The following is a 16,896-nucleotide window of genomic DNA, read 5'->3' as shown; positions in this document are numbered from 1 at the left end:
TATCCTGTTTCCTACATTAGATGCAATGACATATCCTATTTTTTTTCCACATGGTGAAAAAGGCTGCGACAGAATGTATCTGAACACCAGCTACTGGAAAAATGTCACACTGATGCCAAAAACACCAGCGTTATCGACAGAAAATGTCTAAAGACCAACATGCCTTTAAAGTTGAAAGAAGGCTATGGCGACGACAGAACATGTGTATTCTAAAACTTGTCCACATGGTGTATTCTAAAACTTGTCTGTGCATTAAGACTCAGAGACAACAGTGTAATCGACAATAATACTAGACAAAATGTAAGGACACGAGTCACACAAATGCAGTATTATGGATTTCATCTCTCTGTGCAACACGTTTAAAATTCTATTTTAAATGCAGGGAAATTAACTCAACAGTTTATCTTGGATTCGTATTCAAAAATGGAGGCCAATTGGATAAATTCATCAAAGCAAACCAATCTAAATTGAGAGTTGAAAAATATAGTGGTTTGATGGATTATCTCAAATCTAGATCTGAAAATGACAATGTGCCGATTGGTAAAATGATAATACTTCCATCATCTTTTGAGGGTAGTCCCAGAAATATGCCTGGCAAAAAGTTGAAAACAGACCTGACTTGGTAGTCAGAGTTTTTAATACTAAGCTGAATGCTCTTTTAAATGATGTCTGTAAATTTCATTTATTTGGCAAAGTAATAGCTAAAATTCATGTCATTGAATTTCAGAAACGCGGACTGCCTCACGCTCACATATTCTTGATATTAGATAGTGAGTCCAAATTACGTTCCTCTAATTAATTCCCTTTCAATGTGCATGAATTTCGTGCACTGGGCTACTAGTATCTAAATAAAGCATTAGCAAACAGAATCTAGTAGCTCTCTAGATTCTGAAAAATAAAATTAACATAAGTGACATTTATTCTCAGAAACCATGGATAGATGATAATCCAATAGAAAAGTGGGTAAAAAATTATGAACCAGAAGTTCACAGTAAAGGAAATACAATAGGCTATTAAAAGTATGAAAAGATGTTCAACCTCACTCATAATAAGAGAAATTAAAATTTGAAACTTTTTGATATACTGTGTTTCACATAGTTTGTCAATGATCAAAAACGTTGATACAACATAGTATTGGTGAGTGTGTTTGTGGGAGAATAAATTGGTATAAATCCTAAAAAGGGTAATCTGGCAATATTTATCAAATTACAAATGCACATGCCTTTTGAGCTGGCAATTCATTTGTAAAAACGGAACTTGTTAGAATATAGGATTCATGTGAAATAGCATAGGTACACACTGTTATTTTTGCTGCATTTTCTTTAATAACAAAATATTGAAAATATCCTGAATATCCAATAGTGCCTCCTTACATAAATTACAGAACATCAATGCAGCAAAATACTATCAGTCATTAAAAAGAATAAGAAGTACTTTTTTTACTGATCAAGAAAAATCTCCAAAATGCATTGCTGAGAAAGTTGAAAGAACAGTGTATATATGCTACCTTAAAAAAATGAAGAAATATATTTGCTTGCATATACATAAATATTAGAATAAGAAAGTGGTAAATCTGGGGTTGGGGAACCTGCATAAGAAGAAATTTTGAATCATATAAATATATTTTCAATGTTATGTATCTCATCTGGTCATAGCAGAAATTAGACCTTTAGGAATTCATCATTTTAAAAGCATGCACAATCTGAAATTAAAAGTAAAAATGAAATTTTATCACCTCCACACCTTAATTATGTCTGTCTTCTGACCCAGGTCATCATGCACTTCACCTGCCAAACAAAAATTGAGAATTAAAACTAAATGAAATTGATACTAGATTTAGACATTTAATCTTCAGGAATACACTTATTAAAGTACCACTACTGGATGGCATTCTGGGTTCAAAGGTAGACTTTTTAAGAGTGTTTTCAAATTGTAACCCTAGACATGGCTATCTATACAGAGAGATACTCATTTTGCCCAAGATAGAACTAACATGCAGTATGCAATTATGTATTTCTGATATTTCCATCATTCTGGCATTACATTATCTATGATGTTTGTGAGAGGCAAATTTTATCTTCTACTTTATCCCCACAGTTGGGGAGTCCAAAATTATATCCAATACAGACCAATTCTTGTCAATGCTAGAGCTCGGTGAGTACATCTTTGTCTACCGTGGTTGAGGCCAGATACATCTGTGCATTATGAAGGTCAGATGAGCATGTAAGCTTTAAACAATGGCAGTGCCTGTTTCAGGCAGAGCACACAGACACTTAAAAATAACTTCTTAGGATAAAGCCAATATCTGATTATTATAGCTATATTGTAAAATAGTGGACATTTACAGTAGAAAATAAAAATGTTTAAAAGTCCTACCACCCAGAGAAAACCAATATTTGCAGAGTTGTTTTGAGGTTGATTATATGTGTGTGTATATTGTGTATATGTTTACAGGTATACATGTATTCATCATACTAGTCACACATTTCTGCTTCCTGCTGTTTTGTAACCACTTAAAGTATAAGATGTTCTCCTGTCATTAAAAGTTCTTTGTGAATCTAATTTTGAAGGATTGTATGATAGCCAATGTAGCATCATTTACTTTAGCTTTATCCTAACTGGAGGTCTTTAAGATTTTTCTAATTTTTGCTTGGCATTTGAAGGTTTAATACTATTTTCCCGACCTATAATTCTTGTAAAAATAATGAGTTATGTGCATCCATCCTGTGCCAGAAACTTACATTATCACTGATCTTTATAACAAACCTGCCAGGTGAAGATTTTCATTCCTGTTTTATGGATGAGTGAACTGAAGAACGGAGTTCAATGTAACATGACTAAACTAAAACTGCAAAGGCAGCGGAGTAGGTTTTTGAACTTAAGCCTCTCTCTCTTTTTACTACATAATGCTGTGACCAAAAAAAAGACACTTGACTAACAGTTATTTGTTGTTTTTCTGAGGCACAGGTCTAAATGTGGGCTGCTGTGTCGTTGCATGTGGGAGGAGTCCCTGCGCTAGTGAATAAACCTAACCAAGCACCTTGATTTAAATTTTAGACTCACCGTGCTTATGTTCCAGTCATTACCCCATATGCAATAACTCTAATAAAGGATGAAAACAAAACTGTGTCTTTGTGTAAAATGGTCCCCCCCAAAGAAAGCTCACTTTTAGGGTTGTGATAGGAGTGAAGGAAAATTAAAGAGATCTAAGAAAAATAATAGTTCTGAGCCAGAAAATAGATAAATCAGAGTATAATGTCAAAAATTCGCAAGGCCTGAATCTATGATATAAATAAGACCAACACGTATGATAGCAGGGAAAAGTTATTCTGAAACATAAATTATTATGGCATACAAACTAAGGGCCTAAAGAGGTTACTTAAATATTTCAGTTACTTTCCTGCATTTTATGAGGGTAATTATAAGCTATCATGGGATTTGTAAGTTTGGAGATTTGCAAAGATCTTGGGATATTTACTTTGTGAAAATCAAAGGCCTTTTCTAAAAGTATTCCTGTGACAAACAACTCTACAAACAAATCTGGGTCCATATGTCTAATAATTTACTTAACATCATTTCCTAGAAGTGATATTATTATTATATTATCAATGGTGCCATGGCAAAATAATTCAAAAGTTCCCCCAAATTCAAAATACCTCTAATACTCTCTAAAATTTTCCCATTTAAACTACTCTTTGGGTTAAGGCAGTATTTGGAAAGTCTTTGAAAATAATGTCCATAAAACTTTTTAAGGAAAGTTTCTGTTTTGTTTACTAGTCATTATGATAGGGATATACGAAGTACACAATATAGCTGAGGCTGTGGGCGTCCAGGTTGAAAACCATTTAGTCCACTGCCAGAGAAGTAGGGGGCAGAGGAGAGGTGAGGAAACCATGGTGTCCCTGGGTTACAGGGGTGGGTTGAAAGAGGGAGGTTAAAAGGCAGGAGAGTATAAAAATCAACGTCTTGTGTTCTTAGTTTCGCTCAAAGTCAAATCGTACTTTAAAATATTTGGAAGCATGTGAAGTTTCCCATCAGGAAACAGTGGGAATTTCTTCCTGTGTTTCTTGGATTTCCTTTACTTCCTGAGATTTCTATTTGGAGAAACTGGACTCTCAGAATCCAGTGACATAAGATCAGGGGAACCCAACAGAAACCTTCTGCGTAGCGTCCATGCTCTCAGCAGAAGGAATTGTCTGCTAATTGACCAAAGTCTGGGTGAGAAAGGTCACATATAAATAGAATGCTTGAAGTTCAAATACAGAGCAGGTATCCTAACAAAAGCATACAAACAGGAACTGCATAATGATGAACTAGCTTGCCTGGCCCCTCAGAGTAGCTCTTTACAGTGTGAATTCTCAGGAATGAATAGTGAATTCTCACAAATACAGGCAGTAAAATCAATTCCAGAGCTGATGGGAAGGATGTATAAAATACTACCAAGAACTTGTCCCCTCTGGGATATGGACCTATTAAGTACCACAAAGCAGAATTACAGAGTTGGAACACTGAATGGAACTTTGGAGAGTATCACATCTAAGCCCCTTCTCTACCCATGAATGGTAAAAAATTCAGTTTCATCTAAATTATTCAACATTGCCTGGCTGGTGTGGCTAAGTTGGTTGAGCATCAACCCATGTACCAGGAGGTCGCTGGTTCAATTCCCCGTCAGGGCACATGCCCGGGTGACAGGCTCAACCCCCAGTAGGGTATGTGTAGGAGGCAGCTAATCAGTGTTTCTCATTGATAGCGCTCTCTCTCTCTCTCTCTCTCTCTCTCTCTCTCCTTTCCTTTCTCTCTAAAATCAATTTTAAAAACATTTAAATTATTCAATTTAAAAACATTTAAGTTATTGGATGAATATTTATTGATTCAACTAATATTTAGTGAGTGTTTATTATGTGCTAAGCACTGTTAGATGCCGGTGGCACCCATATTAACAAGAAAGCAGTGATGGTTTAGGATTTCTTAATAAGAAAAAATATATAGGCTTGCTTATTTTTTACAGGACCATTAATAATATCATTTTTAAAAAGGAACTGTTTCTCTTACCATAGATTCTCCCGTTAATGGAACATTTTTTAAAAGTCATGATGTTCTGAGTGAGGGTACCCGTTTTGTCAGAGAAAACATATTCAATTTGGCCCAGTTCCTCGTTGAGCGTGGTCGTTCGAGCTGCAGCAGGTGTTGCTTTTCCAGAGTAATACATCTTCTGGTCCCAGTTTATAAAGTAACTGTGTCCCAGACGAATTACTTCCACACTTTCATCCATTAACATAGAGGGGGGGAAAGAGTTGCTCCATCAATTTCAGAACATACAAAGCTTTGCCAAAGTAAGAAGTCTGCCAAAGTCCTTGGAGTTTAGAAGAAACTGTGGATGCTCTATCTATCCTTAGTCCCTTGTGACCTTCAGAAGCAGAAGCATCTCAGCAGAGCCTGTTTCTTAAACCTTCCTAAGTCGTTTCCTTACAGCACAAGGAGACAATAAGCTGGCTTTGCATAAAGCCTTAGGGAACAGTTCATGGTTCTCTATTTACATTAAACAGGCCCAGTGGAGATTTCTTGTGTTAATGTAAGTTTCTACCATTAGATTATTGAAAATTATCTTTTACTAAGTGCCAAGTCAAATGCATCTAATTGCTCTTTACTGCATTTCTTTTCAGTGTGTTAAACATTTGTTTCAGATTTTATTGGCCAGTTGTTTTCTTCTTGAAATTATCTAATTGTGTTATCTGCCTATTTTATTTTCCTACTGAGATGTTAGTGTATTTAGTTATTTGTTAAGAAACATATATTTTTAATATATATGCATTATGCAAATATGCTACCCAATTTATCATTTGTCTTTTAATTCTATTTCCACTGTTTTTAACATACAGAAGTTTTCTCTTTTTAATTGATCCAATTTACCCATATTTTATAGTTTTTGTTTATAATTTCAGTTTGGGGAGTTTTACTTAGATAGGCCCTCCCAGTACCAAGATTATACATATAGGTAACCACATTATTCTTCTATTCCTTTATTAATTTTCCATTTAATTATTTGTCACAATCAGAATTTTTTGAAGTATGATGTACATATTCAGAGCTAATTTCAATTTTTACCAACAGAAAGGTTCTCATCACCATTTAACACTGAGCCCTTCCCCCTATTATGCTGGGCTGCTTCCATGTCACATATAAATTACTTTCCTCACTAGAACCTATTTTAGGAATTTCAATTGTGTTCCTTAGTGTGTCACTTTAATGCATCTCTTGTTTTCATTATTGTAGCTTTCTAAAATTTGGCAATACCTGGGAAGAGATGAGAGAACATTTATTATCTTCTTGTTCAAAGATTCTTAGCTATAATCACTCATTTATTCTATGATGATGGGATCATCATATTCATCTAAATAAACTTTAGAATCAATGTATCAGCTTTCTCATAAAACTTACTTAGGTTTTTATTAACTCTGTGTTGGCTTCTGAATTGTTTTAAATAACTGATATTTTATAATGCCTAAAACAACTTCAAGAAGAATATTTCCAGGAATTCAATTTTGAAAAGTATCTTTATTGTTAAAAAATTTTAGCCTGGCCAGTATGGCTCAGCCGTTGAGTGTCAATCTATAAACCAGGAGGTCAGTTTGATTCCTGGTCAGGGCACATGCCTGGGTTGTGGGCTCGATCTCCTAGAGGAGGCGTGCAGAAGGCAGCCAATCAATGATTCTCTCTCATCATTGATGTTTGTATCTCTCTCTCCCTCTCCCTTCCTCTCCGGAATTGATAAAATATATATATTTTTAAATTTAGTTTAGTCTTATTTTTTTCACATAGGTTCACACCATAGCTTGATAACTTTGTTCCTGGACATTATATCATTTTACTGATAATTTCTTAAATTGTTATTGGCTTAATGAAAAGTTTTTAATATTAAAAGTATCTTAATATTAAAAATGTGATTATGGGACAAAATCAGACAGTTAATTAAATGATCTTACTCAGAGTTTTATGGAATCATTCTTTTGGATTTTCTAGAATTGTAATCACATTGTCTAAGCTCTTCCTTTCTAATAGGTTTATTTCAGTTTTAGTTTCATGTCTCACTTTGTTCAGTGATATTTCAGTTGCATGTCTTAATACATTAATAAAGACATCAGAACAGAACAAAATAGTAATGGTCATAGCAAGAACTTATAGCTCATTTCTGATCTTAATGGGAATTAGGCCTTGGTTTTCTCAGCTGTAAAGTGAGAAAGTTCACAGCAGCCTGTTACACTACCTCTGGTCTCCTTGAAGACAAAAGAGGACACCCAAGTACATGAAATTCTATGCTTCTTGCTCTGTCACTGCATGACATATCTACATTTTCCTTCCCCAAAGTGGTATGATATTAGTTCATTTTCTAACTATTAAAAAGTTAACACTTTTTTTCACCCAAACTAAAAATCACATTATGACTCTGTAGAATCATATGACATAAAAATAAATGTCATACTCTGCATGTATTTATTCATATATTTTCCTGTTATGGTTTACTATTCTGTATCCACCACCACCACCACCACCACCCCACCACCCCACACACACTTCCTTATAAGGTCCTTGATAACTGTTCTAATTCAGCTTTGTTTTCCTTATTCTGTCACTCAGAAAGCATTAGTGCACATGGGCCAGGCACAGCGTCTTACCTGTCATAGGCAGTCAGTCAGGATTACATGGATGAATCCTGACGCTCTATTCACTCATTTCATTAATAAGGACATTAACACAGGTTAAGTGACTAACCCCGGGTCACATAAATAATTAACCACAGAGCCAAGACTAGAATTCAGGCATTTGGTAAAGCCAGTGCAGACCTGGCCTTAAGAATGCCATTATGCAAGTAACCGCACAGATCAGTTGAAGCTTTCATTTATTTAAAAATAAGTAGCTCCCTGAAAACTTAAGGCAAAAATGAATGGAACAGAATTTTATCCTTCTGTGTTGCAGTACAAGCCAATGGAAATACTCTCAATTAACTTGAATTCTTAGACCTTAAAATAGTCTGTTGAGAGAAAGTGCATCCTTTTTGTTGGGAAAGCAGGATTTAAAGGAGTCACGGTGGAGCATTCAGCCTTTTGTTTTATGATAGAGAAAGGAGACAAATATTCAAAGTTAGCATGATCAAGCTGCTTAGTGTACTCTGCCTTCATGCTCAAAGAGCAGGCTAATGATTCCCCCTATTGAGTGGCTAAACAAGCAACATGGAAAGGAGTTCCTATTGCTTTGGAAAAAACACTCAGAAGCTAATTCCTTTGGAATACAACAGTTGCGTTTCTTGAGTTGGTATATTTAAAAAACCATAGCTGGGTATGTTTAACACTACAGATAAACAAACTGACAGCATAGAAATATCTTACCACAATCAACGTCCTTTGCTCACGTGGGATTGTTAACCATTCAAAGTAAATTCTGCACAATTACTCTCAAGTGACATATGGCACTAATTTATCCTTGGTAGCTATTCAAAAGCCTAAGGGAAGCTTCTGGTGAAGGCCTTTATCCCTCCAAACAGAAATATCTGGGAGTTCTCTTTTTCTAGCTCTCAGTCTGTAAGACTGAGCAACCTGAAATTCCTCAGAATGCTGCCCCTACCCCAAGTTCAGATCAGAATCACTGTTCCTATGTAATGAAAGCAAAGCTTACATTTATCCTCATCAATACTGTGCCTTACCAACAGACAGAGGATTCCAGCCTCTTTTTTATTCTTGATTTCTTCACCGATGATTAAATCATACACAGCTTAGGCATAAAGGAGAAAACACTGCGCCAAGTGTCAGAAGACTTGGATTTGGATCTTGGTTCTAACCAGCACCCTGATCCTGAATGAATCATCTCATTTTTGAAAAATGTTCAGCAATAACTACTTCCTAAGAGTGTTAGGAGACATAAGTGTAGGTGGAAACACTTTATATAAAATATAAAATGCTATCTAAAGGTAAAGTGGTATTGTTTGGAGCAGAAAGACACTCATAAATCTATTCTCTTAATCCCCTCATTTTACTTAGTAGCACATATTTGATAGGCAAACTGAGGCACTGAGATGCCAAGTGCTTTTTCCAAGGTCACACAGCTATTGGTGGCAGTGCCAAGACCAGAACTTGGGTTTGGATTATTCCAAGCAGATTTTCTTTCCACCACTACAGGGGACACATTAGAAGGAAAAGAAATGCTAACCTGGGAATCTAGCCTTGGTGTCTAACACACACACACACACACACACACACACACACACACACACTCTTTCAAATCATTAAATGAAAAATGCCAATGCACTTCAAAGAAAGAATGTACATAGAATATACTTCTTCCTTCATGAGGGCATATGAAACTGCACACGTACTGGTGGTAAGCCACCATGAGCATTTATTATTCATTTAGGACATAAAAGGAAAGCTGTAAAAGCTGACCATAGCTGTTCTGGCAAAGAGCAGTATTGACTACAGACTTTATAATTGGATACAAGCTTGAGAGGTCCTCAGAATCAAAGATGAGCCAGTAGGACACAGTTTACATAGAGCCCACTCTGACCACGGTTCCAGAAGGCTCAAAGCAATTTGTGGTGTTATGGCCACATGCCACTACTTCAAGTCAATTTCCCACAACTTGACATTTCAGTTCCCTGACCGCTATCCAAAACAAGGGCGGATTTTGTGCATTAAACGTCCCTTGCTTCATCATAGCTAGAATTTGGAAAGAGAGAAAAAGAAGCTCATAAAAATTAGTGGAGATTTAGAGCTGGTGATTTTGTGTATTGTTAAAATACAGATGATGAGGAAAGTCAAACAACCAACTCTCCTCTTGGCTCCAGCCTCTCCAGGACTGCCTGTCTCAGCCTTGGTAGAATTAGGATCACGAATGTCTCAGGTAAAGACTCTAGGGCCAACTTATCAAACACACACACTCACATACACATATATATCTATATCCATCTATATATGAGTGTGTGTGTGTGTGTGTGTGTGTGTGTGTGTGTGTGTGTCTATCTATGAAGAGAGACCATTTTAGCTCTAGAAATGACAGATCAAGTTGTGGTGGAAGTTATGAATCACGCTTCTATTTAACAATGGTTAAGCACCATCAACTACAGTAGGTCCTCAGGTTATGTCGGCGATCTGTTCCTACGACGTAATGCGATTTCGCCGTAAGTCGGAACCCACCTACATGAGCACCTATGTCACTCACATGGAGCACATACACAGCAGTAAATGAAGTGAAACAGTAAAAAAAAAATTTAAAAGAAAGATAACAATTCCTGACCTTTACTTGTGGTAAATACATAATAAAAAACATAAAGCACATATGTACATATGTCGAAATGACAAACTTTTCATTTTTTATAACTTTTTGTAAATGGGAGATAGCGACATAACCATGAAATGACATACGTCAAGTCTGATGTAACCCGAGGACTGCCTGTATATTTCAACTCCTTCATGTACTCATTTATAGTTGCAAACAGTAATAGGGAAAATGAATATTCATTTAGCTCTTATAATGTGTCAGGCATCATTCTAAGAGCATTACATGTTTGTTTACTCCTCAGACAATCCTATTATTTTTCTCTATTTTTAAAATGAGAAAACTGAAGCACTAAAAGGCGAGTCAACTTGCCTGATTGACAGAGCTAGTAAGTGTAGAATAGAATCTGAATCCCAGGTATCTGGAGTCAGACTAGTGGCAGGGAGGCACCATCGCCATAGATCTCCCCAAATAGTCTTTTTTTAAATATATTTTATTGACTTTTTACAGAGAGGAAGGGAGTGGGATAGAGAGTTAGAGACATCGATGAGAGAGAAACATCGATCAGCTGCCTCCTGCACACCCCCAACTGGGGATGTGCCCACAACCAAGGTACATGCCCTTGACCGGAATCAAACCTGGGACCCTTCAGTCCACAGGCCGACGCTCTATCCAATGAGCCAAACCGGTTAGAGCTCTCCAAATAGTCTCTTTTTCCTTAACCAACATCAACCCAATTCTAATCAATCAGGTTGCATGAGATTATGTTATAGTCCATATACTCCAAAGAAAAAGATTCGTGAGAAAACGAATTGAATGAAGAAAATAAAATGCATGTATTGTAATTTGAAAATGTAAAAGTTAAACAGATTAACCAGCTTAGTTGCTTCATTTGTAACAGATGTGGCAGATCATAAACAGAACAAGACAACTATCTCACTGTTGTAATTTTAAAACAAACAAAAGTGATTACGCAAACAAAGGCTTTTGGTGAAATGGCTTCCCTAAAGTATAAACTCTCATCTTACCTCACATATAATGAAATGGGTACAACTGTATTGAGAATAATAATATAGGACCAGAATGTTAAGAATCCTGAGAACACAAAGTTCTTCTCTCCTTCATTCCAGAAAAGAAAACTTCTGAATTGGTCCCCAACTTGGTTCTCCCAGATTGAATTTCCTATGGCAAGAATAATTCCCAAGCATATGAGAAACCCAAATATCTGAAATGAGAATAGAAGTCTGGTTAATGTTAACTTGAACTCAAAACTAGTCATATCAATGCAATCTAATTGCACATCTAACACCAAGAAATTGTCACTTGAAAAGCAAGTTACACAAAGCTCTTCTTACTTATCACTAATCATGGGAGTAAAATTTAATATTATTATGTAGGGAACTCAGCTAAATATTTTACATATATTTCCTCAATTCTCCCATTGACTCTGAGAGAGGAACAATCATTCCCACATTTTACTGGTCAAAAACAAAAATACAGTGAAAGCACAGAAAAATTATATAACTTGTCCACAGTCACAAAGCTAATAACTTTAATTCTTTGATTCTTAATGAGTACAAATATTTAAGTGGCTTAAATAAAGAAGCTCATATGTCCTGATGTGCCCTGGTCAACCCCAGTTTATATCTAATAGGAATAGGGTTCCTTCCTTCCCCCTTCAAAAGTATCCTGTTTAAATAAGTTATATAATCACCCGAGCACAAAAGCAAAAGGAAAAAAATGTTCAGTTATAAAGAACTGTCCCAGACTGAGCAAATCTTTTAGACACAGTTCTAGCTACATAATACTTACCTAAGGTCAACAAGAAAGATAGGGATTAACGAAAAGATTTCCTGACATATATATTTCCTTTTGAAATAAGGAAAAAAGGTAGTATGCAACCTAAAAATTAGCTAACTCTTACATTGTGATTAGTATCAGTATTAGAAAAGCAGACATTTTGGAGGTATAGCAAACAGAAATACAGCAAAGTCAGTTCCTTGTGAGTCCAAAATTCCAGCTTTAAACAGGAAGTACACAAAGTCAGTGGACAAAGTAAGACCTGAGCTGAACTTGGTGTTCAGGTGACTTTGCTCTGCTAAGTGTCAACCTGTGATAGGAGCAGAGACCAGCCACTGTGGAGGGAGGAGTGGGGCTAAAGAATAGGAATGCATTTCCCTCCGATTTCCTTTCTCCTCCATGAAAGAATATTCAGACGCTCTAGAACTGCTTTCTTCTTTTTTCTCTCATGAATAAGATAACCACATTAAGAAGAAAAAGTTTGGGGAAAGGCAATTAGAAAACCATTTATTAGAGAAAAGTAGAATTGTGAATCCCTGAAATCCTACCAGTGTGGTACCTGGATCATACAGTATCCTCTTTCTTTCAATGGCTAATACTGCAAATTAATTTAACTGAATTACTGTAAGAGCATTAAAATTGGTGATAGTTAGCATTAAATGCCTGAATTTAAGGACCGACTCGGCTTCTAATACCCCAATGGATCATCCAATTGTCTAGTACAAAAAGCTGGGACAGTCCTTGCTTCACAACCCAGTAATTTTACTCTGTGGTGGATAGATATACAATCCCCATGCAAGCCCTAGGAGTGAGCTCAGGGTCATTTAAGTTGGAAATTCTAGGAGGGGCACAGACTCCTTCTTGGCATGTCCCCTTGACCAAGGGATTCAGCCCCAAGAGGTGAGGAGAAAAGTCCATGTCTGAGGATAATACTGAAAGTAAATCAGAGCCTGGACAATATTTTGTGCCCAAATAAGAGTCTGTTTCCTTCTTTCCTTATTCAGAATCCCACTGTTACATATCAGTTAAGCAAATAATTACTTGTGAGTCTGTCTTGGGGTAGGTGGGGGAACATAGTTCAAAGTTACTGTCCTCATATTTCAAGGTCAGTGTCCTGAAACTTAACCCCTTCATAAGGAGGCAAAGTAATATTACATGAAAAATCAGATATCAGATCCACAGCCTAAGGTACCATGAGACTAACTAAAAAAAGGATAGGATACAAGGAATTCCTGACATTTTTTAGTGTGTGGTAGAGGAAATCATTTCCAAAAAAAAATCAGAGGAGAAATAATATTCAGAGACAGAGATAAGCATGAGCTAGGAGGTATAGAAGCCTTTATGAAGCAGAACTGTGACTTAGGCCTCAGAGAATTCCTAAGTAGAATCAGTTACATGATTTTCAGGGCCCAGTGCAAAATGAAAACGTGTGACACCTCCCCTTGTTAAAAATGTATTAATAATTTCTTTTAAAAAAAACCTACATAGTGACAGCAGATCAATTACTAACATGAGGCCTTTCAGAGTGGGGACCCAGTGCAGCTGAACAGATCACACACTCAGGAAGTTAGCCCTGTCCATAAGCTATGTAGAGAGGCTGTGAGCAAAAGTAAGACAACAGAAAGACCAAACTACCTTAAAATTATGTTTTGTTTCTCAAAAACAAACCTTTAGGATGTGGAGAACTTGCAAGACCATGAAGAGCCATAAACACTAAACCCACCTAGCATAAGAAACTCTACAAATGGTTAAGAAATCATAATCTGGAAAGTAGAGGGCTATATAACTGAGCCCAAAATGCAGAATCCCCAATATACACTACACAAGCAGATTGTAGACTTCTGAAAGAATTCCCAGCAAAATATAAGAAATATATTAATATAACAATGACTAGTGATATTGCCTACTTTTGTTATAGTAACTTACCCATAGTACTAGAGTATTCATCAGTCTATCAATGCTTGTCCTTTTAAACTTTGTCTTACCACTGTTCTGCATTAGTTTAGTGTCAGGACCTGCAAAAAAAATGTTTTTAATAACAACTGTGAAATGATTAGATGATGATTATGATGATGATGATGATGATGATAGGGAGGAGGAGGAGGAATTCCTACTCATGTCAAATGTACCTGAAAATAAAAGAATATATGTTTCAAAATAATTTAACTTTTGTAAGAGCAAGCAAGGGCCATTACCAAGTTGTATTTGATTCTCAACTGGTGGCTTAACAATAACTCTGGAAACTACAAGAGAGTTGGTTTCCTTAGTATAAAATAAATCCAGAGAGAACTTGTAGCTGAAAGATTTAAGAAATGGTATTTTTTTCAAAATCTGTGTACAAATATCTTTGTAGTTTGGAGCAGTTAAAAATAATTAAGTCAATCAAAGTGATGAATAATTTGAAAATGTTATAAAGAATCTATATATATAAAAGCCTAAGCGGCCGGAACGACTGGAACAACCAGACGACCAGTCATTATGACGTGCACTGACCACCAGGGGGCAGATGCTCAATGCAGGAGCTGCCCCCTGATGGTCAGTGCACTCCCACAGCCAACCTCCCCCGGCCGACCAACCTCCCGCGGTCCCTCCCCGCCAGCCCCCGGGCTGGGACTGGGAACCAGGGGTGGTGGCGGTGGATGCAGCCCCTTTTTCAGGGGGGCCGAGAGCCAACTTCCTCCTTAGGGCTGGCAGCCAATCTCCTGTGCCCCATCCCTCCCCTCAGCCGGCAGGCCCCAATTGGCTTGCCACCCACCCGCCACAGTGGCGGCGCAGCAGTGAGGGGAGGAGGGAGGGAGGCAGGGAACCGCATAGTGACAACTATGGCAGTGACAACTGGCAGCCGTTTCTTCCACACCCAGCCCGGTGACCGTCGCCTCCTCTCCAGCCCAGCCCTGATCAGCCTGGCCCCAATTGGCCCTGATAGCCAGTCAGGCCTAGGAACCCCACTCATGCACTAATTTCGTGCACCGAGCCTCTAGTGTAATAATAAATACAATTCAGAATACTAACATAAAAAATGAAAAGTTAAAATAAGAAATCAAATTCTGAATCTGTTTCTCAAAATGATTTGAGATGCCTTTAATAGAGAAACTAGAATAACTACAAACCATGAATGAGCAAATAATTTAAATCTTTACTATGTATTACATACTGTGTATATAATATGTACTTTATGTAAGGGCAAGAATTGTTTTAATCTTGTGTTAGATTAATTTCAGGTAAATGCAATACATTATCTCATGATATACTAACTAAGTGCCTTGTTCAAGGAATTCTAAGAATATTATTAACTGCCTTAGAGGTAAATTATTAGTTGATTAACAAAAGAGAATGTTAGACTATATTTCTAAAGAGATTTCTTGTGGGCAAAAAAGATGCTAAATAGAAGTGATTAAATTTTAATTATACCCAATTTCTCTAGTTTTCCCTCTCCACATCATTTTCCCCCTTGATGATTTTCAATTCATGAAGCCATTTAATATAGGAGAGGACGAGAAATAAAAGAAAAGATGGGAGGCATACATAAAATTTACTCCATTTCAAAAGTCAGGGTAAAATGAGCAACCCTTAAAGACTTTCATTTACTTTGAAGAGAAATTGAAGCAAAGATTGGGTCTCAGAACAATTCACTGTCCTAAGTTGAAAATTGTACCCCAGTGCCCTATTCCCAGCCACTTCTGTGTAAAAAAGACCACCCACATTTTCTCAAATCATTTATTAAAATCATGTGGACAATGAGGGTGGGAAATATTTCTTTTATAGTAAAGATCACAAAAAGCAAATAAAGTTTGTGATTGTTAAAAGCTGAAATATTAACAGCTGTGTGCTAAAATTTACATTTCTTAGGCATACATGCACACCAGACTAGCAAAAAAATCTATTTAATGTATTTCTAAGCATTTCTTTAAATACTAGAGGCCTAGAGCACAGATTCATGCACTGGTGAAGGGTGTGGCCTACAGGGATCAGCTTGCTGTGGGAGCGCTGCTCATCCCAGTCAGCCGAGCAGCTGAGGACCTGCCCTCTGAGTGGCTGTTCCTACTGTGGGAGCGCCACTCATCCAGGTCAGCTAAGTGGCACTCCCACTGTGGGAGCACACTGACCACCAGGGGGCAGCTCCTGCATTGAGTGTCTGCCACCTGGTGATCAGTGCACATCATAGCAACTGGTTGTTCTTGTTCCACCATTCAGTCGCTGGGCTTTTATATATATAGACTAGAGGCCCAGTGCACGAAATTAGTGCACTGGGGGGGGGGTGTCCCACAGCCCAGCCTTCACCCTCTCCAATCTGGGACCCCTCAAGGGATGTCTGACTGCCCATTTAGGCCCGATCCCACCGGGCAGTCGGACATCCCTCTCACAATCCAGGACTGCTGGCTCCCAACTGCTCATCTGCCTGCCTGCCTGATTGCCCCTAACCGCTTCTGCCTGCCAGCCTGATCACCCCCTAACCACTCCCTTACCAGACTGATCGATGCCTAACTGCTCCCCTGCCGGCCTGATTGCCCCTAACTGCCCTCCCCTGCCAGCCTGGTTGCCCCCAACTGCCCTCCCCTGCTGGCCTGGTCACCCCTAACTGTCCTCCCCTGCAGGCCTGGTCCCCCCCAACTGCCCTCCCCTGCAGGCCTGGTTGCCCCTAACTGCCCTCCCCTGCAGGCCTGGTTGCCCCTAATTGCCCTCCCTTATCGGCCTTATCGCCCTTAACTGCCCTTTCCTGCAGGCCTGGTCCCCAACTGCCCTCCCCTGCCGGCCTGGTTGCCCCCAACTGCCTTCCTCTGCTGGCCTGGTCACCCCCAACTGTCCTCCATTTCAGGCCTGGTCCCCCCC

At 38.0% G+C, this 16,896-nt stretch overlaps 1 protein-coding gene across 9 annotated transcripts in view; it reads right to left on the bottom strand.

Moving 5' to 3' along the window:
- The window catches only part of ATP8B4 (ATPase, class I, type 8B, member 4), a 227,820-nt gene that overhangs the window by 81,975 nt on the left and 128,949 nt on the right, over nt 1-16,896 (bottom strand). For all 9 annotated transcript variants that reach the window (XM_014537818.1, XM_014537819.1, XM_014537816.1 and 6 more), the window contains 4 exons: nt 13,993-14,081; nt 11,295-11,491; nt 5,053-5,261; nt 1,744-1,787 (listed from right to left, as the gene is read on the bottom strand). In XM_014537818.1, coding sequence (XP_014393304.1) covers nt 1,744-1,787; nt 5,053-5,261; nt 11,295-11,491; nt 13,993-14,081 — 539 coding nt within the window. The remainder of the gene's footprint in view (nt 1-1,743; nt 1,788-5,052; nt 5,262-11,294; nt 11,492-13,992; nt 14,082-16,896) is intronic.

The sequence above is a fragment of the Myotis brandtii genome, unplaced genomic scaffold (genome assembly GCF_000412655.1).
Source record: "Myotis brandtii unplaced genomic scaffold, ASM41265v1 scaffold182, whole genome shotgun sequence".
Classification (NCBI taxonomy): domain Eukaryota; kingdom Metazoa; phylum Chordata; class Mammalia; order Chiroptera; family Vespertilionidae; genus Myotis; species Myotis brandtii.
This window is presented reverse-complemented; position numbering and strand designations above follow the sequence as displayed.